Source organism: Neltuma alba, unplaced genomic scaffold (assembly GCF_004799145.2).
Source record: "Neltuma alba isolate B1F8T4 unplaced genomic scaffold, ASM479914v2 tig00012634_pilon, whole genome shotgun sequence".
In the NCBI taxonomy this organism is placed as follows: Eukaryota; Viridiplantae; Streptophyta; class Magnoliopsida; order Fabales; family Fabaceae; genus Neltuma; species Neltuma alba.
In genome coordinates this window covers 683,341-700,015 of record NW_021637073.1, presented here as the reverse complement: position 1 = coordinate 700,015, position 16,675 = coordinate 683,341, and the positions used below count along the sequence as shown (strand labels likewise).

At 31.5% G+C, this 16,675-nt stretch overlaps 1 protein-coding gene across 1 annotated transcript; it reads left to right on the top strand.

Annotated features, from left to right (window-relative positions):
- Positions 1-4,174: 4,174 nt before the first annotated feature.
- LOC114729445 (uncharacterized) lies at positions 4,175-7,685 on the top strand. Its single transcript, XM_028916442.1, has 3 exons — positions 4,175-4,271; positions 4,370-4,545; positions 7,116-7,685. The coding sequence occupies exons 1-3, from the start codon at positions 4,175-4,177 to the stop codon at positions 7,683-7,685; spliced, it is 843 nt and encodes a 280-aa protein (XP_028772275.1).
- Positions 7,686-16,675: the final 8,990 nt, after the last annotated feature.

The following is a 16,675-nucleotide window of genomic DNA, read 5'->3' as shown; positions in this document are numbered from 1 at the left end:
AAGAGAGAAACTTATGGGTTCCGCTCACTTTAATAGGAAAAAAAAATGATAAAACTGCTATACCAAATACCATTTTGTTTTTATTTATAAGTTACTTATACTTTAAACTCACAAATTAAGAAACGTATTAAATTGATAATTTTTTCATATTTTCTCTTATTAAAGAAAGGGTATTAAAAATATGTTTTATATTCCCTCACCTATTTATTTTATTTTTCTATCTATATTTATTAAATCAGCAAGGAGTAAAATTTAAAAAAAAGCTAATTAATTATACTACAAGTGATTTTTTATATTATGTAAATTTATTTCTTTATTATTTTTTATTATCTAATAAAACTCATACCTATTTTGATAATTATAAAAATTAAGCTTATTTTTATTCAATCCTAATCTAAACAACTTTTTATCTAATCTAATTTTTACAAATTAATTTTTATAAAATCCAATCGAAACACAATTCATATTACTTAATTTAATTTTTACTCAATCTAATTTTTTTAAAAATCAAATTGATAACAAACTATTTTTCTAATCACAATCCAAATGAACCGCATGTATGTCTGCTGCGTGGCATATGTGAAACTATTCCACGATGTTAATATTTATTTTTTTCCCCTGTATTTTCCTGACAGACATGACAGCTTTGTTTTTATTTTGTTTTTTGTTTTTTTAATTACCGTTTGCTTGCTTGTTTCTCCGAATTCTTTGTATTTTCTTTTATTTATAAAAATGATCTTTTGTTAAAAAAATATTTACATAAATAATTTTTTATAATTTTCTAAATATATTTTATTCATTAAATTTTACTTCTTCTATTAAAATAATTTAAAATTATTATATTTTGCTAATTTATTTTTTTATTATTTAAGAAAAGTCATATCTATTTTAGTCATTTTATAAACAGAACTTACTTATTTAATTATAATCAAAATAATTTTTATTTTTACAAACCAACTTTTATAGAAACAAGTCCAAACATAGACCACGGGCCCTAAACTTACTAGTGATTGTTACCTCAAAATACTAACTACAAGTATGGATAATCCTGACCAATTGTGTAGCTTTCGCCAGGAAGCTGATCAAATTAAATATACGGCAACACCTTCCTATGGTGATAAGAAAAAAATTGTTAGTCATACAAATTAAATAAAACTGGGTCCCTCTTAATGAAGAAGAATAGGCATTCAGATTAGTCAATTAAACTGATACAATCAAGTCCAACTCAAGGTCCCACCAATTAATGCCATTATTGAGAAAAAATTATTGACTTGTTTGGTTTCTTGTTTTGAAAATAATGTTTTGTTTTTTTTAAAAAAAACTTGTTTGGCAATTTGTTTTTAGTTGATTGTTTTAAAAAACAAAAAAACAATAATACGTTTTTAAAAACTGAAAAACCAAAATAATTTTTACATGTTTTCTTGTTTTTGTTTTTGTGTTTTTTATTTTTTTATTTTGAGAAGTTGGAGAAATCTTCTTCTCTTTTCCTCTACTACCTACTATTTATTATTACCGGTGATAACTACTACTTGTTAAAATATAATTTTTTATATTTTTTTCCAAATGTGATTTTTAAAAAATTATTTTCCAAACAATTTTTTTTGTTTTTTGTTTTCAAAACTTGTTCTTAAAAAACAATTTTATAAAATTATTTTGAGAATAAGAAAACAATGAACAAAAACAAACAGGCCCTATAATTCTGGTGACTTTTCGAAGGATGCTGGCCTGGAGAAGTTGAGAAGTTTTTCGAGTTATTTCTGTAATAGCAATAATATTTGTTCCTAGTCATCCGATCTTAAACCCTGGATGGGTGCAATTAGACATAAAATGGTCAAGGATTAATTGCTAACTAAGAGCCGAGCATCCCTCGTCACTTTAGCTACCTTTGGAAAATTTTCTTACACAATTATTCTAGTCCTTTTGTCATGTTACTCCATTTCATTGCATCCATAATAGAAGTCCTGAAAGCACAAAATTCTTATGTCATGGGAGATTTATAAATGATTTAGTTTTATTTTTTTAGTAATTAGGATATCTAAATGGTATGATACACAATTAAGTACACATTCGGAAATGCTATTATTCAAGCGAATTATATACTGAAACTTATAAATTACATTTTGTATTTTTATTCTTGAGTTACTATTAATTTGGTATTTTCAAATTTTAGTCTAACTTTAAAAATTCATAACTAATTAATTATATCATATTTGGAACATAGGTCTAAACTAGACACTTTACTTGACGCTACTTTTTTGAAATGTTTATTGCTTTCTTTCTTGCTTGCTTTTTATTGCACTTTTTACCTTCCATATTTAGGAATTGTGATGAGATTTGAGAAAATTTCAGTAGCATAATAAACTATTCAAGCACTCAGTGTGCATGCATTCACAAGGTATTGTCAATATAATGTAAACTAACACATTAAAACATGCATGATCAAACATGGATATAACACATGGCCATGCTATAAATTCAACAAAACATAACATATTCATATGATCACATGTAATACAACTTTACCGATCATGCTTTACAACAACCAAGCAGAACTAAAATGTAAGCATAGGCAAAATGCTGTACATTTGACCAAATCTTTCTCTTGAACTTCTTGTTCATTTTGAGGCCCTTGGCAAATATCCATATTAAAACCTAACCCGGTTCAGCCAGTTTGATTATAGTAAACCAGTCTCTTGGTTGGTGCAGTTAAATTTTACTTTATTTTTTTTCTCTTTATTAAACTTGAAACAATGTTGGCTTGGGCATTGCATCATATTTATACTTTAGTATTTCTATTTTGTTGGATTATGTGTAATTTATACAGGAATAGTTCATTTACTTGTGAATTAATGTCTTTTTATTTAATATTATTACTATTTCAAGGTTATATTTCAATGTTTGCATATTTAATTAAATTATTTTATTTTATTGATAACCGCTTTAACCCTAAGTTAGCTTCAGTTTAAACCACTAACTCTTGAACTATTGTCTCAACTCTCAACCTCAATAACCAATCCAATTTTCAATATCTCTTGCAAATATCAAAGTTCAAGTAAAGGTTGAACACATTGCGTATCATTCCCCATTCAAATCTCATAATTAATTGCATAACAGTAACTCTTCCTTGACCTTAAAACTTAAATTTTCGGATTTTACATCCAACTGGTTTTAATTTAATTCCACATGCCCTTCACTCATAATTTTACATGTAGAATTCATTTCTAACATAAAATTAGACAAGATCTCATTCCTTTCCTAAGAAATCACTAAGGTCATTAGGCTTTTCTTGAACAATAATGAGACTGAATGTGTTTTAAATTATTTTTTAAAATATTTTTATTGCAGTTTAAAATTATTATGAGTAAAGTTTAGTAGTTTCGAATTTATTTATTCATTTCTTGATAGTTTAAAATTTTATTACTATTTTTAAAAAATAAAATTTGAACCACTCAAATTTCAATCCCAGCGTGGAGATATAGGTATTAGAGAGGAAGTGGATGGAAATAGTAGAAGAGAAAACTCAAGTCCGATTTCTTTGCATCTCACTTGAATGTTGAGTTAATTATTTGCTTGAAGATCTCTTTCTCAATTTTTAATTTGATACTTATACATTTTTTTTAATTAAGTCATTTAATTTTGATATGTATGTCAGCACCATAAACCCATGTAAAGGGGTAACAGTGTTAATAAAGTTAAACGATTTAATCAAAATGAAACTTGAATTTGGAAATGCCAAAATGGTCAATATCGTAAATAGCCCGTATCGTTTGCTTGGAAACTGAAGATACCTCAAAGGTGTAAATCGTTTGTTTGGCTCATGCTTCATGGAAGACTCATTACGAACAATGGGTTTTGTTACAAATGTTAGCAAGAGGTGGAATCTGAAACTCATGTACTTAGAGACTGTCATGATATCCATAATTTCTGGGAACACATCATTCGACCAAAATTCCTTCACCGCTTCTTCCATAGAAACTTCCAAGACTAGGTCCAAGTCGGTCTTATTGAAGAGAGCTGGAAGGACATTTTTATCATCATCTGTTGGCTTCTATGGCGAGCAAGGAATGAGCTCACCCATACCAGCATTACCATGGAGTTTTCTACGATTCTGCCGCGAGCTCGCACGATTAAGGCTTGCATGGTTGACTCGTCTCGTAAACTTAGAGGGGTCAAGATGAACACACCTCAGCAACATGCTTCAAAGTTTAGTACCGGACAACTGAACGATGTGCTTGAGATTGAGGTGGATGGAGCTTTCTCTGAACAGAATGGTAGAGTAGAGCATATGGCGGCATCCTCAAATATCATGACAACGACATTATCAAAAGCTTCCTGCTGAGAGTGAAACAGGGTGATAATCTCACTACAGCATTATGGGGTTGCTTAATGGGCTTAAAACGTGCTTGGGATCTGGGAGAAAAGAAGGTTATTCTTCGCTGTGATTCTTCTGACGCTGTTCAACTTATCCTTGAGGAGGAAAATAGTCTCCACGAAGACGGATCAATTATCCATGAAATCAAAACCATGCTGAAGCGGAGCTGGCAAGTCGACTTTCTCATTATTAGCAGAGAGCAGAATTATTTGGCAGACGCGCTAGCGAAGTAGGCACTTGGAAGAGAACTAGGTCTACACGTTATAAGCGCAAGGATACTGTCACTTCGATGGTGGCAGCACTGGCGTAGTTTTATTAGTTTTATTTGCTTTCCAGCTTATCAAAAAAAGGAAGCAACTATGCGGATTTGCTCATACTTTTTATATATATTATTTAGTTGATTAATTTAGAAAAATTAAAAAAACTATAAATTAATTATAGCATATGTTATATGATATTATAGAAATACTTATGTATGTTATTAGATTATGCGTCGGTTCATAAGTCACATAAATTAGTTTTCAATAACATTTTTATATTGACGTATATTTTTATTTTTATTTATTCAATAAATCTAATTAAATGATTTTTAATACTTATAAATTTTTCTAATTATGTATTAATTCTCTTTATTTTAATTTATTATTTTTATTTAATCATATTCTTGAATTTAATAAATTTATTAGATATTAATTAAATGATATATATTATAAAACTCATGTTCTTTTCGGTCATTTTATATCTAAATTTATTTTTTATTACTTATCCAAACAGGTTTTAATTTGTCAAACTAACATTTTTCATAATAGTCAATCTAATTAACTAACTTTTATCTTAACTGACTTTCACAAAAATCAGATTATAAAAAAGTTACTTTCACTACCGCTAATACAAGTATACTAAAAATTGGTTGAAACAAATTTTCAGTCACCCGCATGTAGAGCCCAAAAACTAATTTGCTCCTAAAATATTAATTAAAAGAAATACAACTCAAAGGTGCAAAAGCTTGAAGATATACTAGGAATAAAGACGTTGGTAAGCTTCTTTTAGAAGTACTCATGCGTCTCTTATTATAAGATCTAATTTTTTGAATTGGTTTGTTTCTATTTATAAGATCCCTTTTGAGTCTGTCTAAATAATAAATGTATTTTTATTCACTTTACCCTTACTCCTTTGGTCCAATTTATAAGGTAGAGTGAGAAGTTTTATTTAGTTCTATTTATAAGCACCTTATTAAATTTTCAGCATGAATGTACTATTTTGTTCTTCATTTATTATAATATAGGTAGTTATTTCTTTTAAAATATGTATATATTAAATATGGGTAAAGTTAAAAAATTGTTATATTTTAATGGAGAGTTCATGCATTTTAAGATTTTTTTTTCTGTGTAAAATATGTTAGAAATGTCTTATAAATAGGACCAGAGAAGTAATTATTATACTCCCTCTCATTATCCTTTTTTCATACATTCTCTCTCTTTTTTATTCCTACTTACACCTATCCACTTATAAATAAGAACATATTTGGAGGGAAAAAATATATTTCTAATATATTTATTATTTTAAACTAATTTTAACTATTTTATTAAGTCACGTAACGTAGTTAAGTGGAGGGAGTATAGCTTTCAACGACATCTTGGCCGTAGCTATCGTACAACCTCGTCGCTGTTTCTCATTGGCTGATCTAGCCTCCGTATCGGTTGGGCTGGTACCCTTGGCTCCCTCGGGTATCTGCTTCCCTTCCCACGCCTCTGCTTGATGAGCTTTTTTTTTTTTTTTTTTTGGTTGGTGATAATTCTTACATGGTTTATTATTTAGTTATTTTATACTTCTAATGCTAAATCTGCATGGGACTATATTTGTATCCTAATCTTTGTCTTGTGTGCTTAATGAGATCTAGAGCAAATAAATATAGACACTGACAAACTCAAATGTTGCTCTGCTCTGTGGGTAGAAAATAAAATGCAACAGGGTGTCTGAAATTAGAATTTGTAGGTACAAATTCAAATGTGATGGTCCTTCCAGAGTGACAACGAAATTCCAATGTGGTGGTACTTCGAGAGTGATTCCGTTAATGAAATGGGAATTTGTATGTATATTTCTAGTTTGACAGGATTTAGAACTGACTAGTGCGTATGAAATGAGAATTTGAAGACCAGATTTCAATTTGGCTATCCGTCTCTTTTATTCCATTCAAAACTTGTTCAACATTCGCGAATTTTTTTACCATCTGCCCATCTGCATTCCGTCAAAATCACATCCACAAAAAAAAAAAAAAACAAAAAACAAAAATCCTAGAAAGTACCCGCCGAAGCCATAAAGTTAAATGATGGTGGATATTGTCGAAGGAAAGGGCCAGATTTTGGGTTTTTTGAAAATGCTTTTTGATAAATCTCTATTTTAATATGTTATTTGATATTTTTTTGGAGATATTTATTAATTAAAATGGGATAATTTGTATTGATTGCAGGTATTTTGTATTAAATACTGATTGCATGAAATTAGAAATCTAAAAGGAAATCTTATAGCATATTTTTTTTACCTCTTTTTAAATAATTGATTGTGGGCTTTATAATAGTATCTTAATTTATCTTTTGCAGACCTTAAAAAAGAAAATAAAAATAAAAGAAAAACTGAAAGGAAAAAAAAAAAGGAAATTGGAGAGGCAATTAACTTGGGCATCAAGATTTTTCTAATTAATTTACGAGTTTGGTAAGTGTGGAATTTTGCTGTGGAAATACAGAAAGCTAAATCCTTTCAAACAATTCCAGCAGAAATAAGGGGGGAGGAGGTGAGCAGAAGGTGGATAACCCCTGAAAAGGACTGGGTTAAAGTTAATTCGGATGGTTCAAGCAGGGGAAATCCAGGACGAGCGGGATGCGGTGGGGTGATTCGAGACCACCATGGGGCTTGGATCGTGGGTTACTGTAGAGATGTGGGGTGGAGCACAGCCTTTGAAGCAGAATGTTGGGGGGCGGGTGAAGGAATAGAGGTGGCGAGGAAACTGGGTTTTCAAAAAATTCATCTTGAAATTGACTCTGAAGAGCTTCTTTATGCTTTGAAAGGGAAGGAGATTGAAGGAGGAAAACCGCCTAATTGTGTGAGGATGATGAGAGAGGCTGTTGAACGCTGCAAGCAATTTAGATTTTCTCTTACTCGCAGATCGGGCAACCAGTGTGCTGATGCTATGGCAAAGTTGAGTCTTGAGAAAGACCTGGGAAGAGAATGTCAATTATTCTTTGAGATTCCTCAGGAAGTTGTGCGGGTGGCAAGAGATGAAGAGGCGCAGATGATCTGGAGAGACACGGGTTGAGGATAGTAGTTTTGTGTTGGTTTTGTCTTTTCTTGTTTTTAGGCCTTGGGCCTCCATACTACCCAAAAAAAACTTGGGCATCAAGATATCAGATTTTACTTATATATTTATTGATTATTGATTGAGGGAGAAGGAGAGAACACGCATATATGTACACAAGGCGCACAACCGATTAATTTGGTTACCCTCCTCATAGCCAAATACCCAGCCACGCCGCAAACATCAAAACACATATACACAGCCGCACGCGTCCTCTCTCTCACGCCATACAACTCTTCTTTCTTTTCATCAAGACCAGTGACGCCCCTTGTTTCCTATTTTTTCTACAAATAATCTCCACACCCGCTCTCTTATCATACATAACCTTCAGCGATTCTCATTACTTCAAACTTATTATGGATTCTTCTAAAGCCATGAGAGACTAATCTTATTGTGCTTCTTAGAGATGGAAGAGTAGCTTGAGCTTGGAGCTTTAACTAGAAGAGTATTTAGTTTTTCTAATTAATTTTCTCCTGAACTTCATTAGATTTTTCCTGTGTTAGGAATGTTCTTATTTATTTTGGAGACTGAGATTATGTGTTATAATTTCTGTTAATTGGATTTTTACAATTTAATTTGAGTTGTAGGGATGTCACGCCCCAAAAATTTAGAGGTGATCGGCACAGAATATAAGAGAATTCACATTCCTTAAGCCTTAAAACAACTCATTAAATACTTAATATAATTATAATATGATTTCTAATATTACAATTAATGTAATAATCTTCACAATACATCTATCAATTCTAAATCACATATATTTTCCAAAAAAAAAAATGTTTACATTAATTTAGAAATCTTTCAAATGATACTTGAACTCTAAGCCAATTGTGTAATAAACTCTGTGATAAGCAGGAGGAACAAGGTCAATTACACTATCTGAGGGTTAAAATAATTTATTGGTGAATAACGTCTTGTCAATAAGGTAAGAGAAACAAATGTTGAAGGAATAAATTATGCATATTTAATTCTATCAAATAAATGATTTGCCATTGCTTCCAATTTCTAAGTGAACCATTAAAACATAAAAGAAAATATGTAAAACAGTTTTGATATGCAAAACTAATTAAATAACTCATTTATAAAACTAAATCATGAAATAGCGTGAAAACCTAGCTTCGGTTGAGGACTGTAATAGAACGAGCAATAAGTGGGGACACACAGTCCATGAGGGCAAGTAACCATCAAGCATGGTCGAAACCATGAATACAAGCATGGGGATAGTGCCCACAAATGTCACGCGACCTTGGTGTTAACCATGGCGCACCAATACAAGTACAGCTGAAGCCACGAATAACAAGTACGATCGAAGCCACGAATAACAAGCGCAGTTGAAGCCACAAATAACAAGCGTGACCGAAGTCATGAATAACAAGCGAGCTTGAGCTTAATCCTAATGCACCAAGGGCTAACAGTACCGTTCTATATTCATCCCTCTTCAAAACATTTCCAAGCATGCATGGGATCAGTTTACCATTAACAAATAGAAAGGATTTTTTTTCCTAATGATAAAATCTCAAAAACAATGCTTATAACAAAAGATCCCACCATGTAAGTTTTGAAATAACATAGCATAAACTTTTCTTTCAATGTCCATGTATGAATGTTCATAAAAAACAAAATATTGAAGAGGAAATATTCTCAAGTAAAGTTCTTGTTCTATGCAAGCAATGAATAATATCTTCCAAGAGTTAAAACATTAAAAATATCCAATAAATGAAAAGGAAAAATGATGAAATTAAAAAAATGCATTTGATAACTGATAATTTAATTAAATTGGTAACAAGCAGTAAAAATATCATTTGTGAAAAATATTATGGGATGCTATTCACTTACTTGTTGCGCACCCAAAAGTATAACCTACCCCTACTAACCAGTTTCGGGCTCATATACACCCCTAACCTCCTAATACCCAGAACAAACCATCATTTTTCTTCTTTATAAACCTATTGAATTCACAACGTTATTCATGTCATCCAGGTCTTAATTTCAATAATAAATAATTCTTACACCATAGGTAATTCAGTGTTACCATTAACATGCTCAAGTAAGCAAAACCAAGTTCTTCATAATTTATAGAACATTTAATGATTCTCTGTTTCACCTAATCCATCAAACGCTTTATGGCCATTTAAAAATCAAATTATAGACAAATATTGTAACATACTGAAAAAAAATTGTAAATAAAAAAAAATATAAAATAATAATATTTTATTATTAAAAAAAAGAGACAACTTTCCACCGAATCGGTGGAAAGTTGGGGGCAAAGAAGAATTTGGGAGGGGGTGTATTAAATGAAAGAGGAATGTTGAGGGGGAGTGTTAAATGGGTTGGAAAAAAAATGGAAGGTAATAAATGAAAGAAGAAATTGGATGGAAGAAAAAGAGGGGGAAAGTATGATGGAAGTGGAAATTTGGAAGAGGAGCCGTGAAAAAATGAAACATGGGGGTATTATATATATATATATATCATCATTCCCTGGTTATTTCCTTCAAGCAAGAGCAAGAGAGTGCGGGAGAAAAAGAGAGAGCGAGAGAAAAGAAAGAGAGCGAGAGGAAGAAAGGAAAATCAAGAGAGTGTGGAAGTACATGCTGTCTGAAGGATAGGAGAATATTTGAGGATCATTTAGGTACACAAATATACTTCTTTTTATCAAATTTTCTTTATGAATATTTTCTATATATTTATAGCTTTTTATTATTAGTATCATTATAATGTTTAGAGAAATTTTTACTTTGGGTATAGAGTAAATATGGACTTTTGACAATATGTGACTGTAGAAATTTAAAGATCCATTATTAAGGAATTTTAATTGGTTTATTTTTGTTGAATGATTATTTTGAGAATTTTAAACTAAGATTTTAGTTGAAAAATTTGTTATTTAGACTTGTAATATGTTTTTACCGATTAAATTAGAGTTAAATAATTTATTTGAGTTATTTAATATATTATTGAGGTTTTAATCAGTTTAAATATTGAATAAGTTAAAGATATATTTTTGAAATAATTTTTGAAGGCTTAAAAAAATTGTAAATTGAGAATTTTGTGAAATTAGATAAAGTTATAGTTTGTTTATAATTTAAAGAAGTTGTTTGGTTTGAGAAAAAATTTTAATGAGATTACAATAAATAATTGAGAATTTTAATGTAAAATATTTATATTTTGGGTAATAAAAATATATTTACTTAATTTGTTAACTTTAAATAGCCTTATATGTAAATTATATTTTTCAAAATAATATTATATCTATTATCAATGGCTTGATTTGGGAGAGTTAATATATTTATGTAATTTTGGTTTAGAGGGTAGTTTTAGAATTTTAGAGTAGTTTTGGAGTAGTTCTGAGTTTATATTAATAAATATTAATGTGCAATTTTGTAGACTCTTGAGAATTTTGGAGTACTCTTTGTGAATACTTGTAAGCTAGAGTACCAGGTAACTCTGAAAATTCTTTCTTGTACATGTGAATTGTGTATGATTGTATTATGAATTTATTATATTTTTATATATTGAAATATAATATTGTGATTTTTCAAATAAATATTTTGGTATGTTATTTGATTTTGTTAAGATTTATTGCTATTAATTATGATTAATATTTAAATATATTGATGGTTATGGAATTGTCATGAGTTGCTATTAAATGGTATATAAGTTTTATTGCTATCTTATTTTTAATATATTTGCAGACATATTTATGATGTAATATTATTGGCATCTGATATGCATTGTTGAGCTAATGATAGAAGGAGATTGCATGGATATAAAATTACCACGTGGTATGCCATCACTCGGTGCACAGTGGATGGTACTTGTCAGGGCCCCTTCTTCCATGTTTTCCTTTGGCCGAGAATTCATTGGAGCTGTAGGACATGTGACACCTCCCTATTCACAAAGGAGGGGAGCCATAGTCTGAGCTTAAGCTCTGTATCTTTGGCCGGATATATCTCTAGTATCGGTGAGCTTGGAATAATTCAGTAAAATAGATTAGTTCCTATCGGACTATGTGTTAGCTTATGACGCCAGTCAGCGGTATAAGGATGGATGGTGATATAAAGGAGGCAGCATATTGCATTATTTTTGGATATATTAGAAAAATGATATTGGTATATTAAAAAAAAATGAAATTGAATTGGATGTATCAAATCCGTGATTTTTAATATATTTATATACACACATATAAATAGATTTTTGGTTTATCATATATGATTTGTTTGTATAAGTTAGAATTTTAGTAGTTACTGAGACGTTTGATCTCACCCCCTATATTAACAATTTTCAGGCGAAGGATCTAGTACGAATCAAGGGAAGGCATCAATGGAGTGAGCCGTGAAGGCTTTTGTGCTCCTCAAGTACATGCTATGTTATATTTTTATTTGCCATGACTATAAGACTTTAATAGTTTATGTTGTTAAGTTATGTTAGAAATGTTTTGAAATTTTGACTTGTTTGCAGTATTAGAAATATGTATGGACTTTTAAATTAAATATTTTATTGTGTATATTGATATAATTATGTGAGGTGTTACAAATATCTTAATTCATAAACTGCCATTCATGCACTCCCAAGCATTAATATCAATATAGTCTCTTAAGTTTACTCAATCCAATTTCTTCGCAAGGCTTATATGAGTTCTTGAATTATCATCCGACTTCATTTTAAAACATCATAAAATTTCACTGTTTCCAACTTTATCATTAAGCAAGATTTAAATGAAACTCCTTTGAAGACAATTGAAATTATGCTCCACTATGAAAATGCTATAGAAACATATATTCTAGTAAACCTCTTTCATTTAAACATTTTGTCGAATACTTTAAGGACATTCCAAGGCCAACACAAAGTAAATAACTTCTTTAAAATTTCCTACAAGAACATCCCTTGATTGCTCTTTCTTATTTTCAGATAGCAAATGGAGAAAAAAAAAAGGAATGAATGACCAAAGCTTCAAATCACCTAGCACGCATCAACACAACCTGAGAAGAAGAAAGCTTCAAGCATACCTATGAGCGCACTTAGACGACCAAGGATGAAGGCTGACGCTTTTAGCACAGAACAGAGGAAGGAGGGAGACAGAAATTGAAGCAGTCAACAAGAGAGAAACTTCCACAATCTGGGCAAGGCAGTAACAGAGGAGAAAAAAAATCAATACTGAACAAGGGAGAGAAAATAGTAAAACAGAACCTTAAACGATAGAGGAGACAACAGCCATGAACGCCAGCGACAACCAGGACAAACAAAGGTGAAGAACTAAAACTGAATGACAGCTGGAGTCCCTCATTTTAGAGTCTCGAAACTTCCCTCTTCTCTGCTCCCCCCTCTCGCTCCAGCAGGGATCCCCCCTCTAAAAAATTTCCCCTCCTCCCCTCTTCTTCTTATTATATATATATATATATATAAATATATTTTCCATAAGGGTATCTAAGGAATTTAGAGAGTGCAAGAAGTTGGAAAAAAATAAAATAAAACTCTCTTTATGCTAAAACTAGGTTCAAACTAGGTACCCCATGATACCCAAAAAAAGCTCTCAATGCCTTCACTAACTTCTCTTGGTTGCCAAATGACCATTAATAATAGTAAGAAATATTAATTAACTCATAACTATCATTTTTTCTCCATTCATTTTTTTCACTACTGTTTTTTTTCCATGGTCAATACATGGGATTTGAATTTATTATATTTCCTTTGCATTCATTGAACTTATTTTATCTGGCATGTTGTTGGATTTTATCATTGAGATGTATTGCAATTGAGTGTCTTCGTGAACATTCTTTAAGAGAGAAACAAGTTTTATTAACTTAATTTGAATTGCACATCAAGTGATTTTTAAAGGTACCTTAATAATTTGATTACTATCTAGCGTTTAGGGTAGTCAAGTGTTAAGACCCAAATTGTGTTTGGGATTGCTTTTTAACGTGGTACATTATTTTACTCTCATATTTTTATTCTGTAAGAATAGCTACATTCTGTTTCCAAAAAACATTCTCATCACTAATTTTTTTAAATCGAATTTGCATTTTTTTTTCATTCTCTCTCGAGAAAATGACAAATAAAGACCCCCAATATATGAAATTGCTATTTGGGTTTCTCAATTTGGAAAATGGCTTCAGAGGACCCAGTCCCATATTGCAAATATGAAATCTTGGTGACATGTCTGAAATGCCCCTCAGTCATTTGAAAAAAAAAAAAACTTGTCCACACTCTCTCTCCCCCAGTTGCCATAACTTCCCTCTACTCTATCCAATCTCTCCATTCTCTGCATTTTGTCCATTTTCGCGTAGGAGGTTGCTTCCATTTTGCAGTAACAGTATCGGCGAGAGGAGTATTGTGTGAGAGAAGAGTGTATTTGCTGTGGGAGAGGCAAACAAAGTAGTGATCAAGTAGTGATTTGTCGGTATTGTTGAAGGCAGGGGAAGAGGTAGAGGCATCGAAGCACATTCGGTGGCCCTCATCGTGTGTGGCTATCAGAGTTAATAGTGGCATTTGGTGACAAAATCTGGTGGTAAGTTTGATGCTTTGGTTTGTTTGTATTAGTTGCTGTATGTGTGATACACTGAGGAGAGGGAATGCATTTAGGGCACGAAAGTGTGTGTGTATATATTTTTCTGTCTAATAAGTTGTGATTAATTGGAGAAAAATGCTTATATGAGGAAGAACATATGCGAATGAGTTTAGGTGGGAAGGGAATGACAAGATCAGTTAGGAGGATGACAAGATTAGTTTGAAAAATGACGACACAGGAATAGGTAAAGTGCAAATTGAATTGGTTAAGTGTAAATTGATTTAAAGAGATATTAAAGTGTTTTTCTGGTTTAAAATGACAACATGAAAGTAGGGGGATTAACGAGTTGATAATATAAAATAACAATTATGAAATTGACAAGTTAGTAATAGGAAATAACAAGTTCAACATGGTGAATAACAAGTTATTGAGTAGCTGGGAATAAGAAGGTTGCCATAGGGTCCTAATAAGTTAACAATAGGAAATGACAAGTTTAAAATTGACAATAAAAAGTTGGGAATAACAAAGGCAAGTATGACAATTAGAGAACTTTATAATCTGAAATAACTAGTTGATAATTATAAATGACAAGTTAATGATTAGAAATAACAAGCATGAGAAGTAGTTGAGAGTAACAACTTTAGTTTGAGAAATTGACAACTTGTTTATAGGAAATTACAAGTTCATGTTTTGAAATAAGAAGTTAGTGGTGGCAATGTAAGAAAGCTGTTGGTTAAAGAATAGATTGTTAATAGAGATGATAGTTAGTTAGTAAATGTGGTTGTGAACGATTGTATGTTGAATGTTTTGCAGGGAAAGGAAGATGGCATCAGACGGAGCCTCTGGATCAAAAAAGGCACATAATAGCTAACCCTAACATGACAGCCAAACAAAAAAGAGATGCTGCGTCAAATGCATGGAAAGCTCTGTCCGCTGAAGAGAAGATGAGGTACACTAAGGAGGCAAAGAAAACAAGGCCATAAAAGGGAGAAGAGGAGAAAAAGAAATATGTTCCATCATTTCTAACCCAAGTGTCCGTAAAGGGTTTGAGAAAATTACTGCACTTAGTGAATAATAATGAACACTTAAGGGAGAGGGTTGAGAGGATAGGATTTGGAGGCCGTTGAAGGTTGGATTAAAGAGACTACCCTGTGATCTCATTATGATTATATTGAGATCATATGACCCACTAACACATCAATTTACAATCAGGGTAAATCAGAGGAAATAGGAGCACAAGATATTGAGCAGCTCCTAGGAATCTGTCACAGTAGGGAGAAGGTGAAAACTGAAGTTGATGAGAATGATACTACATATAAGGAGTTGAGAAATGAATATTAGAAAGTGTCATTCAGCAAAATACTAAAAGACACTGTTTTAAGGGAGGAGGATCATGGATTCGAGTTTTTATACATGCTGGGTACTTTTCTATGTCTGAAATCAAGCTCTGAAGTGAGTGAGAAGTTGGTGAGAGTCATGCGCTGTACAATGGATGACTTTGGGAAGTATGATTGGGTTACCTATATTATAGAGGACCTTTGGAAAGAAATGGGAGATTATGTCAAAGCTTACAGGTAGGGCAATGAAGGGTACGGGAGCAGTACTGTTGGTGGCTGCATATACTTGCTTCTGGTATGACTATTTTGTTTCTCATTTGTTTGCATTTGATTATCGATGTGCATAACATTAATGTTGTATATATGTAACTGGCTTGTAGCTTTTTGGGTTTGTGAGCATTTTAACCTCAACACACCTGTGAGGTATGTGATATAATTGGTAGATTGAACTTTTTATTGGAGAAAAAGGTAGTGAAGTTGTGTATGGAGAAAAAGGTAGTGAAGTTGTGACGGGGAAAGAAGAGAGGATAATTGTAGAGTTTTTGGACCTGGTATGTGATATAATTGGTAAATTGAACTTTTTATTTGGTAACCTAAACTTCTTATTTGCCATAGTTAAGTTGTCATTTCCTAAATTGAAGTTATGATTTGCTGTAGTAAAATAGAGCTTTGTCATTGTTAAGTTGTAATTTGGCAAACTTAAGTTATTATTTGCTATACTTATGTTGTGATTCGCTATATTCAACTTGTCATTCAGTATGTTGAAATTGTGTTTGAGGATATAGTATTTGTGATTCGCTAAAGTGAACTTGTCATTTCCCATAGTCAGGTTGTCAGTTGGCATACTTAAGTTGTCATTTCGTATAGTGAACCTGCTATTTGCCATACCTGAGTTGTTATTTGGTTTACTGAATTTATCATTCGCTATAGTGAACTTATCATTTCCCATACTTGAGTTGTTATTTGGTTTACTAAAGTTGTCATTTGCCAAAATGAACTTGTCATTTCCCATAGTCAACTTGTCATTTGTCATACCCGAGTTGTGATTTTGTATACTGAAGATGTCATTACCTATAGTAAACTTGTTATTTGCCATATGTGAGTTGTAATTT

Bases quoted from the DNA above. Each gene is read 5' to 3' on its own strand.
- LOC114729445 (XM_028916442.1), top strand. From the start codon at position 4,175: ATGAACACACCTCAGCAACATGCTTCAAAGTTTAGTACCGGACAACTG. The intron at 4,272-4,369 runs GTAGAGTAGAGC...ATCTCACTACAG, and splicing joins AGCTTTCTCTGAACAGAATG to CATTATGGGGTTGCTTAATG. The intron at 4,546-7,115 runs GTCGACTTTCTC...GTGGAAATACAG, and splicing joins TGCTGAAGCGGAGCTGGCAA to AAAGCTAAATCCTTTCAAAC.